This window comes from Hydra vulgaris, chromosome 06 (genome assembly GCF_038396675.1).
Source record: "Hydra vulgaris chromosome 06, alternate assembly HydraT2T_AEP".
In the NCBI taxonomy this organism is placed as follows: Eukaryota; Metazoa; Cnidaria; class Hydrozoa; order Anthoathecata; family Hydridae; genus Hydra; species Hydra vulgaris.
Window position 1 is genome coordinate 59,310,122 of NC_088925.1, and position 19,664 is coordinate 59,329,785.

The window sequence follows — 19,664 nt, forward strand, 5'->3', positions numbered from 1 at the left end:
ACTCATGGTTTTTAAAATACAGATATTCATAGTTGTTAAAGTACAATATTCATTGTCTTTAAAGTACAAATATTTATGGTCTTTACAGTAACTTTTCAACAACTTTTTAATCTAACCTTTCAAAATTCACCACATTTTGAATAAATCTCTAAAATTCTTTGTAAAATTAATTCAATTTCTGCTGTTTGGTTTTAGGCGTAAGTATTTGTTGCTGATATCTTTTGATTCACAAACTTATATCAGAAAGATTTTATTGTGCATTAGAAGTAAGCGGTGAGACAAGAACTATTAGCCTTTACATATTAAGATTTTTGATGGTTAGTTCTCTTTATGATGTTGTTTCTCTTTTAGATAAGGTTTGGAAATTGTAAATGTTGTGAAACCTGCTCTAGTTTAAAAGATTGAGGCTCTGTCTCAGTGAAAACTTTTCACTCCTTTTTTTTTATTTTATTTTCCTACTACCAATACTTGGTTGCTGTTAAGAAAAGTTTTCATGACAACTGTTTCAAGAATTTTGGTTCCATCAACCAAAATTCTGTGACTCAGCAAAGTTGCATTTATTTACTACAACTGTTTCTTCATGCTCAAAAGACTTTATTTATATAGTTTTTTCCTTCAACATCAATGTTTTAGAATTCTCTTTTGCCTTAATGCTTTCTTGACTCATTTAGTTATTTATATAGTTTTTTCCTCCAACATCAATGTTTTAGAATTCTCTTTTGCCTTAATGCTTTCTTAACTCATTTAGTTTATAGTTTTTGCTTTCTTGACTCGTTTAGTTTTCTTTTAATACTTTCTTGACTCATTTAGTTTTCTTTTAATGCTTTTTTGACTCATTTAGTTTTCTTTTAATGCTTTTTTGACTCATTTAGTTTTCTTTTAATGCTTTTTTGACTCATTTAGTTTTCTTTGAATGCTTTCTTGACTCGTTTAGTTTATAGTTTTTGAAGTTCTGTTTTCTTTAATTCTCTTTTTTGCTTTCTGTTATTTTTATATACTTTTTTAGTTATCTCATAAATAGTGGTTGCTTGCAGCCTTAATGGGAGTAAAATTATTTTTTTATTATTAGGTTAGTGGTAAAGAAGTTTTTATGTTTAAACCTGAGCTTGCTGATGCCGATGATGAAGAAGCAGATGACAATATTTACCAAAGAGAGCAAGTATGTTAACTATGTTAATATAATCTTAGTTAATATTATAAGGTATAGAGTTTTTTTTTTTCCCGAAAAAGTTAACTGATTGGGTTTAGCAATTGAATTAGTTTGTAGTTGATTTTTTTTTACTGAACTTTAAAAGCATCATCAATAACTTTTTTGACTTTTTAAACTTTTTTGATGAACATTTTTAATTTAATTAATTTATTAAATTCTATTGGGCTACATGCCTACCAAACTTCACAAAATATTGATTATTTATTACTGGTGAAACTCTATTTTTGTCAGTATTAAATTAGTTATAATAAAAAACTTAACAATTTATTCACAATAAGACTGCTTTATTCTTGATTAGTTGTATTTGAATTAAATATGTAGATCTACTGAAATCAATTGTAACATTGAATTTTAGTTTTTTTTTGTATTATTACTTTTTTGATAGTTATGTTGATTTTTATAAACTAAAATAAACTAGAGAAAAGTAAAATAAAATAATGTTGCTCAATTTGCCTCACCATTTTTTTATTGTAAGTTTTTTTAATTTGATAATTACCATAAAAATAAGGTTGGTATGTTTGACTCGCTATACCATTTTTTCATTATAAGTTTTTTAAATTGATGAAAAAAAATGGAAATGAATAATACTCCTGATTAAAATTTGTCAGCGTAGTAAATGTGACCAGCATTTAACTGTAAAACGATCTTAAATACTGTAAAATAATCTTACTCTAACTGTAAAATGTTCTTACTGTAAAATGATCTTAAATTCAATTTAAATTCTAACTGTAAAATGATCTAGTTGTAAAATGATCTTAAATTCAAAAAAAAAAGGTTTTAGTTACTGTAACAATCATAATCTAAGTATTAAATATATAAATTCTTCTTGGAGTTGCTATTGGAGTTTTTGGAATAAAATTAGAAAATATTTTAGATTTATTTTCATTTACTAGGTATTTATCAAATATAATAAAAAGTATATATCTGAATGCATACCTTATCAAATCATACTTTGAATGTGATGATTACTTTTATGATTTTTTCAGTCACAACACCATGGTTCAAATATGTATTTTTATTTGTATTTGGTAAAAATAAAATAAAGTGTACATATTTTTATTTGTATTGTATTTCAACTTGTTTCTCCGCGCAGCAGCCTTGTTTGTCAAGTTTCGTGTTTCGGAGTTATAGAGTTGAGAGAGGGTTATAACCACAATTAAGTAGCCTCCTCCTCTGTAGTGGCCTTCTGGGCCTTGGGGAGGTGAATTAACAAAAAAAAAAAAATTTGATTGAAAAACTTATTAAATAATTGTCTTAGTATTTGATTGAGATGTATTTCCAATTGTGTAAACTAGGTTAACCTGTATTTTTTTTATAACATTAAAATAAAAAGTTGTTTTTAAGAGATAATTCTTAGAGATAATTCTTAGACTTGTTTTCATTCTTCTGTTTAGTTACCATTTTATCAGTCTTATCTTAAAAAAATCATTTCTATTTCTATTTAGAAAATGCTGCTTGCATATATTTGTGTTTCAATTTGTATTTGAAAATCTAGAATTAATGTATTTGCATCTGGCTGCTGTCTTGTAGAAGGCCTCCTAGGCAAAGGCTTAAGGGTAAATAGATTCTATCTGTTGACCAGCCTTGCACCCCTTCTGCATCTATTAGGCTGACGCAGATGTATTTATAGTACATTGTTTTCAATTTAAGATGGCGAATGCTGGATGATCTTCTTGACTTAATGTATGGGTTTTACTTGTGCGTCTGTTTTGTAGGGAAACTAAGTTTGAATCCATTGACTATTCTTTTATGTGCTACAGACAACCCCAATCATTTACCTTCTCTACTAGACTTATGTCTTGTTTCTGATCCTAGTCAGTGCTCTGATCACAGGTGCTTTTGATCACGGTTTGATTTCTCTAAAACTGTTATCTCATTCTTTTTTATCATCAGAATCCCCTTATCATACAGCTACCTTAAAGCTGACTGGGGCTCTTTTCGTCATTTTCTTTGTTTTGGCCCTTAAGTAGACATCTTTCGTCTTCCTGCTGGCAAATGTGCTTCTTACATAACTTCTTGGGATTCAGGCTGGCATGAAATACTTTATTCTCTCTCAACGATTCTAAGTCAAGCCTCGCTTTTCTCCATGGTTTTCCTTGCATTGTGCTGCTGCAATTTCCAATCAAAACCATTACTTTCATATTTATCAACAAAAAAAATCTCCAGAAAACAGAAGTCTGTTTACTATTGCTAGAAACCATTGTAAAAGAGTATTGTCTTATACCAAATACTGCTATTCTCAGGTCACACAATCTTGTATTTCATTTTAAACATTAGGCTCTCATGACTTCTAATGAATCTTTAACAGTATCTATAATTAGGGCAAATCTGTTATTCCACCTCTCTTGTATGGTTCAGATTTTGTCACCTCACATAAAGACAAAGGTGAATTGTTTGCTAAGAACTTTTCATCAATATCATCTCTTGATTCCACTAGTTACGTTCTACCTGATATAGTTGACAAACAGGTTGATCTACTGCTTGATATTCTGACTTATAAGTTACTTTTTTTTATTCTTTTTTTTTTGTAACTATCTATAGCAGAATTTTAATACTCTTCACGTAATCAATACATCCAAAAATACTAACATTTCTTTTTCAATATACTTTTCAATCCTACAGGCCGGATACCTTTAAACCATGTAAACCTTTCAAACCAATATCAGATATTGGTGCAGCCGCAGATGGTTTGAATGGTTTACATGGTTTGAAGGTGTCCAGCCTGTAGGATTGAAAAGTATATTGAAAAAGAAATGTTAGTATTTTTGAATGTATTGATTACGTGAAGAGTATTAAAATTCTGCTATAGATAGTTACAAAAAAAAATGATGACTCTACATACACTTTGACACTCATTTCCTCTAACATTATCAAAACATTAAAATTGATGTTGACGATGATTGATATAAAATCACTGTTGTTGATAATGCTGATAATGAAGGATTTTAATTTTGGAGTTAATGGATTTTATATATTTTTAAGGATCCATTAGAAGAAGATGTGAAAGTACAAGATATTGACTTGGAATCATTTGCATCATCAGTGAAATCAAGTATAGATGACTCTATTGCTACGCGTGTATCTACTCTTTCTGTAAAAGATCGTGAATCTGTCGGCCAACCTTCTACATTAAATGGGGTAAGTTTTATAATCTTTTTTTAACTCTAACATCAACTGCCTAAATAGGTAGCGAGAGTGCTGCTACAAAAACATTGACTAAGGACAACATCATTTTTAAAACAATGATGCTGCCCTTAGTCAATGTATGACTAAGGGCAGGATTTTTAAAAAAAAATGATGCTGCCCTTAGTCAATGTATGAAAAAATCATATGGAATTAGGCAAGCAAAAAATCCCATCAAATGTATCTATATACCTTTTTATAGTATCAGACGTGGACAGGAAAGGCGTGCGATCGCACTCTATTCCTGACCACGCTCGCAATTATTTTTTTGGAAAGCTTGACCACAGGTTTTTAGTTATTTGAAAATGTGCTGAAAATACCCGACAAAAGAAAGAAAATTATAAACAAGCTAAACCTTAAATAGGAAAGAAATCTTAAAAAGAAATTTAAAAAAATAAAAATACTCAACTAATCTAACTGGAAGAAAACTAAAACTCTATTTGAAAGTTATTTTTAATTATGTTTATATTTATGTTAAGGTTGAATAACTTTAAAACTTTAATCTTTTCTAATGTTTTTATATCTGTTAATTAAAAGCAAACTTTATTACAAATTATAGGCCCAAACTAAACAAATTGTAAAGCGATAAAATTTTAAGTATTTTAATTTACACAATTAAGACTTATCAAAGATGATATTTAATGCGAGCGCTACGGTCAGTGTGAGTTTCAAGTTCGAGTATTTTAGTATGAAATATTATTTAGTTTTTAATTTTTAAATTACTATTATATACTTAACTATTATTTTTGTTTATCAATTTTAAAATTTTATTCTTTTTTTTTTTTATAAAGTTTATTGGAATAAGCAGTGACATAACTTTTTTTCTCGAGAAAATAACCTGCCCATTTAAAAAACAAATATGGTAAGGGTTAGGATTAGGAAATTTATAGTTCGGTATAATTAGAGCAACGATGATTTCACTTCTACTATGGAATCGGACTATTAACTTTATGTATTCTTTTAAAAAAATTGTTGAAGCCACAATATCTCTTAAAAGTCGTAGTTGTTTATAAAATAAATAATAAAATTGCATTCAAACAAAGTAAAAAGTATTTTATTACTTTGTTTGAATGCAATTTTATTATTTATTTTATAAACAACTACCTATTATTTATTTTATAAACAACAATCACAAACTTTTAAATAAACTATAATTTTTTAATATTATTCTTTGTTACTTAATGTATAATGCTTTTTATTAATAACAATCGTTAAAATTAGTAAATTTTATAAGAAGTGTTTAGGGTAGTAAAAAAACATTTAATTAGAAAGTTTACAAAAAGGCAAAAAAAAAAGACTTTAGAATGTTTTTGATGATATTAACTTAATGCGTTTTTTATAAAAAGTTTATTGAAACACATTGATAGTCATCATTGTTTATAAATTAAGATTGCTAATTCTTTTAAAAAAAATTTGTTGTCGTCGTTGTTTATAAAATTAAGAATACAAATTGTTTTAGAAAAATTACATCTATCGTTGAAACAAAAATACTTTTGAAATAAATAAAAGTTTTATTTAATATTCTTTGATAATTTATTTAATAACATTTTATTAAATTTAATAACACTTTATTAAAAGGCTTTAGTGTTGTGTAAAAACATTTCAAAAAAGAAGGTTTACTTTCTACTGAAATGTTTTTACACAACGCATAACAACAACAAAAAATAACTTTGCAATGTTTTTGACTATTAAATTTATGGTTTCATCAAAAAGTTTATTGAAACAATCGTTTTCGTTATTGTTTATAAAATTACCAAACAAGTTGTTTTAAAAACATTTACATCTTAAAAAATGAACTTGTTAACTACACAGAATCTTTCAATAATTTAAATGAAAAAAAAATTTATAATATACAATCATTAAAAGCAATTTCTCACTTTATTACCTTATAGTTTATTTTGCAAGTTTTTGAAACGTTTTCAAAAATCTTAAAAGCCGTGGTTAAGTTGTTGCAAAAAAGAAATAAATGCGTGGTTAGGAATAGAGTGTAATTGCACGCCTTTCCTGTCCACGTCTGCCTTTAGTATGTATGTATCTATATACGGTATACAAAATCTACTTGATATATATTGTGTGTTACTTGATATATATTGTGTGATATATATTGTGAAAAAATTATATCACTTTATTGTATATATATATTTCAAGAAAAATGGGTTTGTCAAACTTGTTTGAAAACATGTTTGTCAACTTGTTACTCTGCTGCGCAGAGTAACAAGTTGACAAACATACTAAAATGGTTGTTTTGTAAAAAATTTTATGACAATCAAGGTTCTCTTTTCATAATTGAATTTGCTAGTTTTCGAAAAACTTTATGAGTGAAAAATCAAAATAAATGTTTTTCAAGTAAAGAGTAAACATGCTCACACTTATGCATTAAAATGAGCAAGGCTAAACTAATTAATAATTATTAGTTACTTAAAATGTAAATAAATATGATTTGCTATCTACCTAAAAAATTTTAAAACAAAATTGACCCGTACTTTACATCCGTAAAACGCAAACAATTTACACTGTAGAGCAATTTCAACTTACAGTAGAACAAATCAAAAAAGGCAAAATATCACTCAGTAAAGCTTCAGAGCCATACAACATACCTAAGGCAACTCTTCACAAGTGTGTGCACAACAAAGTCTAATCACATGGTAGAGGTACAATTACTGTGGTTAGTACACCATTTGAATTTACTCTTGTTTAAGTACTTATTAGTTTAGCTGATTAGGGGTTCAGCAGAATGTTCGCAGATGTCAATGCAATAATTTGGGGGTTTTGGGGTATCTACAAATCAATGTCATCTGTTTCCACCAAATGGTATACCAGGACAAGAATGGTATCAAGGTTTCACAAAACGATGAAGTCATAAACTTAGCCTCATAGAAGCAGGCAATATTTTGTCTCTCAGTGCTTCTTCTTGTATCCAGGACAAAATAACAAGTTTTTTTAATATACTTTAAAAACTATTTCTTGAAGCAAATATCAACTTTGTGGAATTTTGACGAAATTGGATTTTTAGGTGATCAAGGTAAACAGCATATAATTTGCAGGTTTAGTGCTAAACCCCATTTAAAATTGGTTGGTAACATGAAAAAAATTAATTACACAGTTGGTAATTGTGTCAACGCTACGGGTACCATTCTGCCATCAATCGTTGTTTACAAATCAATATCACGTCTGTACAAAAACAGGTGTGTAGGGGGACCACTAAACACTGTATTTACAACATCCAAGTTGGGTTGGATGGAAGAGAAATAATTTATTCAATGGCTTACTAAAGTTTTCATACCGGCAATCAAATAAATTCCAGGTAATTAGTTTGGTTTACTTATTTAAAGTTATTAGTCAAATAATTTTTTAAATTACAGGTGTTCACAATTTAGTCTTGGGCGGACATGTCACACATGTTACTTACGATGTTGCATGTATTTGCATTGAAAATAACATCAGGCTGATGTTTACCGGCTCATTCGTCCCGCATACTTCAACCGTTAGATGTAGGTGTAAATTGTCATGTTAAATGAGTTTAGTGCAAATTACTTACAGATTTTTAAGTAGCTACAAATTTCAACAACTTCAAAAAAAGAAAGTTTTATTCAACTACAAGCAAAACTTGTTTTTCTGCGCAGCGGTCTTGTTTGTCAAGGTTCATGTTTTGGAGTTATAGAGTTGAGAGAGTTGTAACCACAACTAAAGTAGCCTCCTCGACTGTAGTGGTATTCATGGCCTTTAGGAGATAAATTGAAAAAAAAATCATTTTAGTTCCAGTGACGCATTTACAGGAACACAAATAATCGCTTTTATATTAATAATAAATAATTTCAAAACAATGGTTTGTTTACACTTGATGTTAGCAAAGTAGATCAATCAAAATTACAAATTGCTCACACATTTTAAGTACCATCTCAGCCTGCTTTATCATCTTTACCTGAGCCTGCTTCTTCATCCTCAACCGAGCCTGCTTCATCCTCCACTTCCCAGCCTATATCATCATCTAACATCAGTCAGCAACAAACTCCAACGATTTACTAACTTTAAAACTTAACAACAACACCAGTGACTCCTGCTCAAATTATTAAATGTTGCAACACTTAACAGAAAGACTCGAAGGCAATTTACAAAATGTTTTACAGTGGCACCATGTTGACACACAAAAAGACCCAAAAGATTCAACATTCCGAAAGGCCAGTGTCTGAGTACATCTAAGGTGCTTGAGAAACTAAAGCAAGACGCCAAAAAGTTAAAGCAATTAAAGAAATGCAAGATTGACTTTAGTAAAGCTTCGAATGAAACTCAGCAACTGCATCATTCAGAAAAACCGAGACAAGACAAGATGTCAAGAGGTGCAAAAAGTCTCGCAGAGTTTGGTAAGTATTAACTTAAATCAACATGTGGTACCAAGTGAAGTATTTAGTTGCAAGTCTTTGGTTTGTCGATCATATTTACCCTAAAAATGCAAAATTAGTTAAGAATTTTATTGCATGAAAAATTTACTTTGGACCATGAAACAACTCAAATTTATTTAATTAATGAATAGTTTTTTTTTGTATATTTGATTAAAATAGTTTTTTTGTAAACATTCCTTTAAATAAGATTAGTTTTCATTTTATTTCTAATTAATTTAGATTTTTTTAATATCTCAATTAAAACTTAACCAGTTTACTTTTCCCCAATTATAAGGAGAAAAGTAAACTTTTTTTTTTTCATAAAAATTGATTTTTTTTCAAACAAATAAACAAGTCATAAAATACTTTTTCTTTAAAAAATAGTTGACTAATACCCCAGTTTACTCTACTAGTTTAATATATATACTAATTTACATATGTATTTATATTTATATTTATATATATATATATATATATATATATATATATATATATTTATATAATTGCTCTGTTCTTTTAAGAACATTGAGCACTCTATTTTTTAGAATACATTTTAAAATTGTTTAAATATATATTAGGCTCTTTATTAACATTTGTTGAGCACTCTTAATTGTATTTTAACATTCCGTGTAAATATGGAAACTAATAATTTCACTTACTCGTTGAAAAATATGCCTATACTAGATGAAAAAAGTTATACTATTTCTTTGATTGAAAATGTTGAGCATTTAATTAAAAGAATTTGTTGGAAAGCCCATTTTTTCTTAAAACCAAAAACAAACACAGATGATGTACTTAATAGTAACCAAGATAATGATAAATATGGATTTAGACAAAAAAATACTTCACCTTTTATACCTGATTTGGAAAATTTTGAAAATGATCTATTGCATTTAACTAGAACAATCAAATTTCGCCCTATAAAAAACAAATTTCAAACAGAATTAAAGTTATATGTTAAAAAAATTAAATCAAATCCTAATATTTTGGTTTTTGCTGATAAAACAAATATCATTTACCAACTCACAACAAAAAAACTATGAAAAATTTTTACGCGATAATATTACTAGTTCTTAGGAGAAAGCCCCTAAAAATATGGAAAATACAATTAATTTAGAAGATTTCTAACACTTAAAGACCATAAGCCAAATTTTCAAAACAAACTTCCTTGTAGGTTATTGATTATCTCAAAAAGTGAGATTGAACATGTAAGCAAAATTAAATAGGACAAAATTAATAATATTCTTAGAAATAAAATAAATTTGCAACAGTGGAAAAATACCACTGATGTGAAAATGAAAATGATTGTACATTTATTGAATTTGACATTAACGATTTTTACCCCTCAATAACTGCAGATATTTTAGATAAAGCAATTGAATTTGCGAAAAGCCATACAGTTATTCCTGAAGAAACAATCCGTATAATAAAACATTGTAGAAAAACCTTACTTTATTTTAAAAAGGAAACTTGGAAAAAGAAAAACATACAGGACTGCTTTGATTTTAACAATGGGCAGTTATGATGGAGCAGAAATTTGTAAATTTGTTGGATTATATATTTTAGATTTATTAAGTAAAATAATAAATATTAATGATTTAGGCCTTTATTGCGATGATGTTTTAATAGTAATGCGTAAAAAATGTGGTACACAGCTCGATAAAATTAGAAAAGATATGAAAATTTTTTAAAATATTGGCTTTCAAATTGAAATAAATATTAATTTAAAAATTGTGAACTTTTTTGATGTCACATTTAACCTCTCTGAAAATTCATATAAGCCTATCAAAAAACCAAACAATGAATTATTGTATATTAATATTAACTCTAATCATCCACCCCAAATTCTAAAACAAATCCCGATTTCGATTAACAACAGGCTAAACCAAAACTCCTCTAACAAAAATGTATTCAATTTCTCTAAACAAATATTTGAAGACGCCCTTAAAAAAAGTGGTTTTGAAAATTTTGAACTAAAATTTGACTCTGAAAAAAAGAATACAAAAAGAACTAGAAATGTGATTTGGTTCAACCCCCAGCAAAAATGTTTCCACTAACATAAGAAAAGTGTTTTGAAAATTGGTCAATAAGCATTTCTCATCCTCAAATAAATTACAAAAAATTTTTAATCGAAATTCAATTAAAGTTAGCTACAGTTGCACCAAAAATATGGAAAGAATTATGGAAAGGTCACAATAATGCTTTGTTAAACAAAAAAGAAATCCTAAATAAAAAAAACTCCAAAAAATTGTAATTGTAAACAAAAAAATAATTGTCCAATGAGTGGAAGTTGTTTATCAAAAAATGTGGTATATATATGCGATGTTTCCTTTTGGAATGTATCTGATAAACAATATATTGGCTTAACAGGGGTTGAATGGAAAAAACGTTTTGCCAATCATAAGCAATCTTATAAAAAAAAAGTTTGATGATTTTATACTGAAAAAAAAAATATTGATGATTTTATACTGAATTGGTCCATCCTTAAAACAGCACCTGCATATAACAATATTTCCAAAAAATGCATAATATGCCTATAAGAAAAATTTGAAATAATTACATATGCAAACCAAGAATGTTTATTAAACAAAAAATCATAATTGGTTTCTAAATGCACGAAAATAAGTTTCTCCTAATAAACTATAAAAATAAATGAGCTCAAATAATAGTTGCATTAAATCCCCCTTTTAAAAAAATTTTCTTTTCACAAAAGCAGAAGTAATCAATTCTAAAGAATTCTTTTTATAATAGTGTCAGCATATTCCACAAATGTGTGAAAATTTACAGTAGTTAAGACATTTGCGACTTCCTGTAATTTAATTTTTGGTATAAACTGAAGTTTTATTAATTTGATCATTCATTTCTGATGAGTCTTTATTGATAAAACACAGTGCGAAATAAAAAAAATTTTCTACTAATTTATATATATATATATATATATATATATATATAATATATATATATATATATATATATATATATATATATATATATAAACACACACAATGAAAAATGTATGTCAAGCAAAATAACAACTTCAAAAAAAGTTTTTATTTCTAAAAAGATTTTTAACAAAATATTACAAAATACATTTAGCACTAAAAGCCTTTCAATGTTTCATCAGTAGTGCTAGTTTAATTGCTGTTATGCAAAATAAAATCTATTTGTGTTACAAAAGTATAATCTTTAATCAATTAAGGTATTGTTGCTATTAGTTATCATTGTCTAATGTTTTTTAAAACAGGAAGTGTTAATTAAAAGTATCATTCTTTTGTTTATGCAAATGACTTTTATACGACAATAAATTTTTATCACTTTTAAGTTCTAGAAAAACAAAAAGCTGGAAAAACGGTTCCATAATTTTATTATTTATACGTTGGCAACCATACACATGGTTGTCAAATCTGTCATTTGAATGTCTGGTTCTGCATTTAAAAATTCCTATATTTTTATTGTTAGATGGTACGGAATTAAATTTAGCGGAAGTAAGTTGTCTCAGTAAATTTGGTGGTTGTTTGTAAGCTATTACAGGATTAATATTAGAAAAAATTTGTTGTATTTTTTCACTAGAATATAGACTGAATGGAAGATTAGTTTTAGTTAGTATAGGCTGGCAGTTTATATTACTTCAAAATGTAGTGACTAAAAAAAGATTTTTTTAGCTTTCATTTGTTGAACTGGTTCTTGCAGTTTTACCTTATAAAATGCTTTTTCAATAACATTGTCCGGGTTATTGCATTCTTTCAGCCATAGTTTAAGTTCTGCTAAATGCAGTAGTTCTGTGGTTCTTTTTGCAAGATTAAACGTCATGTTCTTTTTAGTGTGGTAAGGATGATGACTATTAAAATATAAATAATCATGAGTGTTAGCTTCTTTATAAAATGTATCCGTTTTGATATATTTGTCATTTTGAAGAATAACAGAAATGTTTAAAAAATTAATTATTTTATAAATATTTTCTTTTTCAATTTATTCAATGCCATAGTCAATTGTAAAGGTAATTGATTTGTTTAATTCAGCGAGTGACAATTTAAATTTTTCTATATCTAGATGTTTAGGTCAAAGGTTAAAACCATCATCAACATATTTAAAGTAGAACTCTTTAATACTTTGAACTTCGTCATTTGAAAAAACCTAGGTAAAATTTTTGGACAAAGTATAGTTTCTTCTAAAAATCCTATCGAAAGACATGCATAGTCCAGTACAAAGTCTATGCCCATGGCTATGCCTGTAATTTGGTAAAATAATTGGTTATTGAAGAAGAAATTATTGTTTTTTAAAATAAAAGAAGCTGATTCTATAATGAAATTGGTAGTAGTTCGTTCAGGTATTAGGTTTTTATATTTTTCAACCCAGAATTTTAATGCTTTTAATCCAAGGTCGTGAGGAATCGTGGTGTAAAGGTTAATGTAATATTAGTATAATATTATCTAAATTATCCACTTTTTTTGGAATTTTTTCTTAAAAAAATCCCGATCATCTTTTATATAAGTTTTTTGTTTCCGTACTATAGAATTAAGTGCAGAAATTGAGTGAATATAAGTTTTTTGTTTCCGTACTATAGAATTAAGTGCAGAAATTGATTGAATTATCTAATATCTGAATTATTATGTAAGAAATTACCTTGGTTCTATTACTATGTAAGAAATTACCTTTGGTGGGCAGAATTTAGGACCTTTTGTTAGAAGTGATATTTGCATTATTGCAGTAATCGACTCACCTTCGTCACATTTAAGCCAATTTCTGCACTTAATTCTTTTATGGAAACAATAAACTTATATAACTCTGCATATAATTCTAGTACGGAAACTAGTGAAACATTGAAAGGCTTTTAGTGCTAAATATATTTTGTTACAAATCTTTTTAGAAATAAAAACTTTTTTTGAAGTTGTTATTTTGCTTGACATGCATTTTTCATTGTGTGTGTGTGTGTGTGTGTGTGTGTGTGTGTGTGTGTGTGTGTGTGTGTGTGTGTGTGTGTGTGTGTGTGTGTGTGTGTGTATATATATATATATATATATATATATATATATATATATTTAAGTTACTTTTTTGTATTTATTTGAGTGGTTACTTTAATTTTAAGGCTGTTACGATAACAACTGAAGATAATACCCTCGATTCTTCAAACGACCTAATAACCTCTAACGATGTTGTAATAGACGGAATTCCCGTTGATGAAAGTCTCTTCGAAGATATAGACGATTTAGATATAGGAGATGATGATGTTGCAGATTAAAATAATTTTCATGAATTTTTTTTGTTTTGCATAAATAACAATATGTTTTATTTAATTGGTTTGCCAACCCAAAACTTATCCCCTGATTATTTTTGTGTAGATTATTTTACACATTATCGTTTCGTTTGCGTTATCTTTGTTTTATAAATTATTCTTTTGGTATCGTTTCACGTTGTTCATGATCGTTTCGATAACTTTTCACCATACCGTTATTTTATACATTATTTTTAGCGTTACTATTAGCGTTTTTTCAATTTTCCTATTTCAATAATGTATAGTCTAATTATTGTACGCATAATGTATTGGAATACTAATTAAAAAAAACCATAGGTATAGACATAGGTTAGAATTCAGAGAAACAAATTTGACATTTTGCTTTTTTTATAATATTAATCAGACTAATGTTAAGCGTGATTTATTGCATGCATGAGTGCATATCCACTATATATAGTAACTTATCCAGAAGTTATTTAGGGATACGTTTATAAATTTTCCGCGAACCTTTTAAGATCTTTTTTTTATTTATTTACGCGCCTCATTCGCATTACTTACACTGTAATAATACAATGTTACGCTAATGACAATGTTACGCTAATGCTCCTTGTCAGCAACGGCGTATATTAAATATAGAAATATCTTCATAGGTTATTCGTCGGATAGTGTTGCTTCGTTGTAGAAATAAGAATTAAAAAGGTTCTATTTTTTGCAAAAGCCCAAAACACATTAAATACCTGTATTTTATAAAGCAAACAACTTGGGTTTATAATTATATGATATCGATATATCGATGTTAGGGAAAGGAAATATTTAAGTTTTTTCTAAAACCGGTTTTTCGAATAAAACCGCGGTTTTCAATGTTTTAAAAACCGGTTTTCTAGTGTATTTTTTAAGTAATTTCATAAAATATTTTCCTGGTGTTAAACAAAGATTCTTCAAAACATTAGCTAGAGCTAAATATTCATCATTAAAACTTACTACTGATGAAAACGTACACATTTCTAGTACATCTTTTGAAACAAATGTATTTTTGGGGCATTTCTGCCAGTCTGAATCTGAATAAATGCTTCGTTATCATTTTGGCTTGTGCCTTGTAAGCAGCGCGACAAAAGCTCATCATTACTTAAATCAATAAAAACCTTTTCAATTTCTTTTTTAATGACTTCAGGAATACCACCTTTTGAATTGTATTATGACAAGCCTTTCTCAAAAAAGGTTGTTACAAGTTTGGTTATTAGTTTTGGCCCAAAACAACCAAAAATGATTGTTGCTAAGGGAAAAGGCAATTGCATTTCTCTTTGGCATGGAATTTTCGAAAATGTCATGAGTTGCCCCATTAATAATATCAGAATTATTCAGATATTTAACTAAGTTTACTAACATAGCGTTCCTCCTCTCAGTGACTCTTTTAGTAAATGAGTCAACTAGCTCTTGACTAGTTCGAAAGTCTCTCCGTTTTAACGGGAGACTTTCGAAATAATCTGACACATTTTCTAACCTTGTTGATGAGTTCTGTGATATCCTCCCTAATCATTGGAAGAGCTGATGCTTCTGCTGAAACTTCTAATTTCTCTTTCCTCATTGCTGTCGTCATCTCTTGGTCCTCTTCTAGAAAAATGGCTTACTCAGGTGTGCAATTATCTTCTTTCCTAGATTGCCTATATAGAATATCACAGGCAGCTAAGTAGATTCTATGTACGAGGCAGAGCTGATGGTTTGGTAAAATTGAGCTACCAAATTTTTTCATTACAGCAGCTCCGTCTGTGGTTACTGCAACAATATCACAGGCAAAACTTAGCCCGAATTCTTTCAGTTTTTCGTCAACAATTACACAACATTTCTCTGCAGGCATAGACCCATGTACCCTGATCATTCCAAGGTTCCAATAATCACCTTCCGTATGAACATTTATGTTCATATATCTTCTGTGAATGTTTTCACATATTTTCTCGAGCAACTACATATCAAGAAAAGTGTTTTAGAATCGCCAAATAATCAAGTAAATTTTGTACAAAAGATATATATCCAAAAATCGGTTATGAAAATAACATTTTCGGTTTTCGATTTCCAAAAACTGTACAGTTTCCGGAAACCGGTTTTCCTTTCCCTAATCGAAGTCAAAATCGGCTTGGATGCGTCACTAGCATATTCATGCTCATAAACATAATTTAAGATATAAGTATTATGTAGAAGGATATATTTTCAAATAAAAAAGCTGAAACTGATTTCTTTGACCCTTCGCTTTTTAAAGTTTCAAAAAGTATAGCTTTCAGGAAGCATTTATTACTTATATAAAAACTTCACATTTCAAAAATGTTGCCTAAAATTATAACTTAAGCCACATTTCTAATAGCCGCAGAGATGCAGCAGAACAGATGGACTCTCTTGTTTTACAAGTAGCTTGTTTTTTTATTTCTGCATAAATTATTTTACAAAACTTGTATTTAAATTTATTTTTTATTTTTAAATATATAATATAAGTAAATGATACTACATTAAAACTTAATTGTTGTGTTTACGACATTATTATATATCAAAAATTAGGTAGTTTAATAGTTTTTCCAGATTCACCATATGAAGGGAGTTAATAGAGAAGGCCAGCATGCCAAACCTCTGATATAACAAAAGTAGTAATCCTTGCCACTCCGCTTCTATCCAATGAGCAATAAAACTTTTTTTTGTTACAATGGTTAACAAGTCAGTAGTAGAAAGTTGAACTCCGTATTGATAGAGGAGATGTTAAAAGTTTTTTAATAAAAGACTATTTGTGATTCTTACTATTATTCGTTAATAATTGTGTGGAGAAATAAGAAAACGAAGATTGAATCGATTGGAAGAATCAAAGAAAAAATGGAAGAATGAAACTAGAAAATGAAGAATTAAAAGAAGAAAAGAAAGAATAAAAAGATTGGAAGATTGAAATCATAAAAAGGATCAGAGAGATCAACAGAGTTCTTTTTAAATTTGAACCACAATTTTAAACCTATGTCTACCATCATGAAAACAAGATACAGTTAAGCATCTGTTACTTAGCATAGAAAATGATGAGGAGAGTTCTGTGGAACTCTTTTAGAGACTGTGTTAGAAATGTTGTTTGGACCATAACCACACTCCGTAAATTTTAAGTGATACATAATCTTTGCAACGGAAACAGGAGAACGTCTATCTGTGGATTAATTTAGTCTGTTGATCGGATGAATCTGATGATATTATGAATCTGATAATAGGATGAATCTAATAATAGGATGAACTTGTTGTAAAACAAGATCATAGAAGTTTTAGTTAAATCATAGCATGACCTGAACCATTTCTATGTTAAGAGATAAGGGACAAGTCAAGGAGTGAAAGTAATTAGAGTTATCCGGAAAACAAGTCATAATGTTAACTATCTAAGAAGGAGATTAAGATAATTTTTTTGAGTTTTAGAGCTAACAGATTTAGTGGTACTCAAGCTAACCTATAAATTGTGATAGCTGTTGAAGTTACTATAACCAACAATATTGACTGAAGGTTGAGGAGAAAGAGTTTGCTCAATTCGATCACGTGTCACATAGCTCAACCTACAAAAAACTGCACCTACAAACTAGATCTACAAAATAAAACATCTACTAAAAAGTAAAAATAATTTTTAGATGTCCTACTGAGGCCAAAACTGATTTCAACCGATTATAGGCTTATAGGCCTTTTTTTAATTCGACCGATTTATGACGTTTTCAATTTCGACCGATTTTTTTCTCAACCTGTTTTAGAGCTTTTATTTTGAACCGATTTGCGATAACTTGATTTTCAACCGATTATAAGCGATATTTATTTTAACCTACTAGCCTGTGTTTTTACCGTTTTTTCTTTGCGCTTTTAAGGATTTTTTTCAAAAACCACTAACAATAAATCAAGAACAGAAAAGTTTTTGCTTCAAGAACTCAACTGGAAGCCTATGCAATATGAAAGCTTATGAAAGCCAATAAAAGTTACTGACCTATTTTTATTATTTTTACTATTAACTGCCAATTTCATTAAACCTAAATGCATACAAAAACAAACTTGTATTTGTTTGTTTTTGTCTGCATATATTGACAATATATATCACTCACCATACATGTATGTGTATACATTTATATATGTATATATATATATATATATATATATATATATATATATATATATATATATATATATATATATATATATATATATATATATATATATATATATATATATATATATATATATATATATATATATATATAAAATATTTGCTTTTAAAAATATAATTTTTAATTTAATATATTTTAATTTTTACACTTTTTCTTTAAAATAACTTGAATTGATGCAATGTATTTTATAAAATGATAATTTATTTAATTAAATAAACACAAGTGTGATTCATTACTTTAGAAGGAATTTTTGGAAAAGAAAAAAGAAGGTTGAAAAATTAATAGATAAAAAAAAAGAAGTATAGAAAGTAGAGTAAAGAAAAATGAATAATAAGAAAATTGATAAATAAGCAAAAATATTAAAACATTAGAAAACCAAAATAAAAAATAACAACAACATCAAAGAAAGAAGAGAAGTAAGGAACAATGTTAGAACTAATTTAAAAAGAAAAAGAACGTATTTAATGAAAAAACTATTTCTATATGTTTTTGTAGTATTTTTGACCGTTTTTTTTTTTATTATTGTTTTCTTTTTTTTAATATTTTTTATAGTTATTTTGAATGCTACAATTTTTTAAGAATTTCTCATATGTATCACTGATTATCTTAATATAAATAATCTAATAACACCTAATCAGCACGGCTTTTTTTCCAAAAGATCTACGTGCACAAATATACTAGAGTCAACTAATGACTGGAATAAAGCTTTAGACAGCAATTTAATTACTGACGTGGTGTACATTGATTTTCAAAAAGCATTTGACTCTGTACCTCATCCAAAACTTTTGAAAAAACTTGCAATGTACGCCGTAATAGATAACCTGCTTCATTGGATATCAGCATTTCTTTTCAACAGATATCAAAGGGTTATGGTTGGAAATTCACTATCCAATCCAACCAGTATCCTTAGTGGGGTTCCACAGGGTAGCGTTTTGGGTCCAACGTTATTCTTGTTATATGTTAATGATCTACCCTCTATAGTAAAAGATCTTAATTGCTATCTAATGTTATATGTTGACGATATCAAGCTGTATAGTTTATTTAAGGATGCCAATTGCAGTCACCATCTTGCTGTTGCCATTTACAAAGTTTATCTCTGGTCAAAAAAATGGCAGTTAAAAGTAGCCAATAATAAGTGCTTCACTCATAGAATAGCGCCTACTTCATTATGTAAAGATATAAATTACAACTATCAATTAGGAAATCATAATTTGACCTGGTCAACAAACCTAAAAGATTTTGGTGTGACCATGAATTCTTACTTAAATTACAATAATCATATTTCAAATATTGTCTGCGCATCAAGCATTCGAGGATATCTAATCCTTAAGTGTTGTAATAGTCGTGATCCACGTGTTATCGAAAAGGCCTAAACTACCTATATAAGACCTATCTTAGAATATTGCTCTCCGGTTTGGTCGCCAAACCGCACTGAAATGAACAAAACAGTGGAAAGAGTACAAAGACGTTTTACCAAGAATTGCTAACCTAAATAACTTTTT

At 28.1% G+C, this 19,664-nt stretch overlaps 1 protein-coding gene across 1 annotated transcript in view; it reads left to right on the forward strand.

Annotated features, from left to right (window-relative positions):
- LOC100208388 (zinc finger CCCH domain-containing protein 15) overlaps positions 1-14,026 on the forward strand; it is a 53,654-nt gene extending 39,628 nt beyond the window's left edge. Inside the window, exons 11-13 of the mRNA XM_065800571.1 lie at positions 1,070-1,159; positions 4,193-4,348; positions 13,859-14,026. Coding sequence (XP_065656643.1) covers positions 1,070-1,159; positions 4,193-4,348; positions 13,859-14,011 — 399 coding nt within the window. The 3' untranslated portion in view covers positions 14,012-14,026. The remainder of the gene's footprint in view (positions 1-1,069; positions 1,160-4,192; positions 4,349-13,858) is intronic.
- Positions 14,027-19,664: the final 5,638 nt, after the last annotated feature.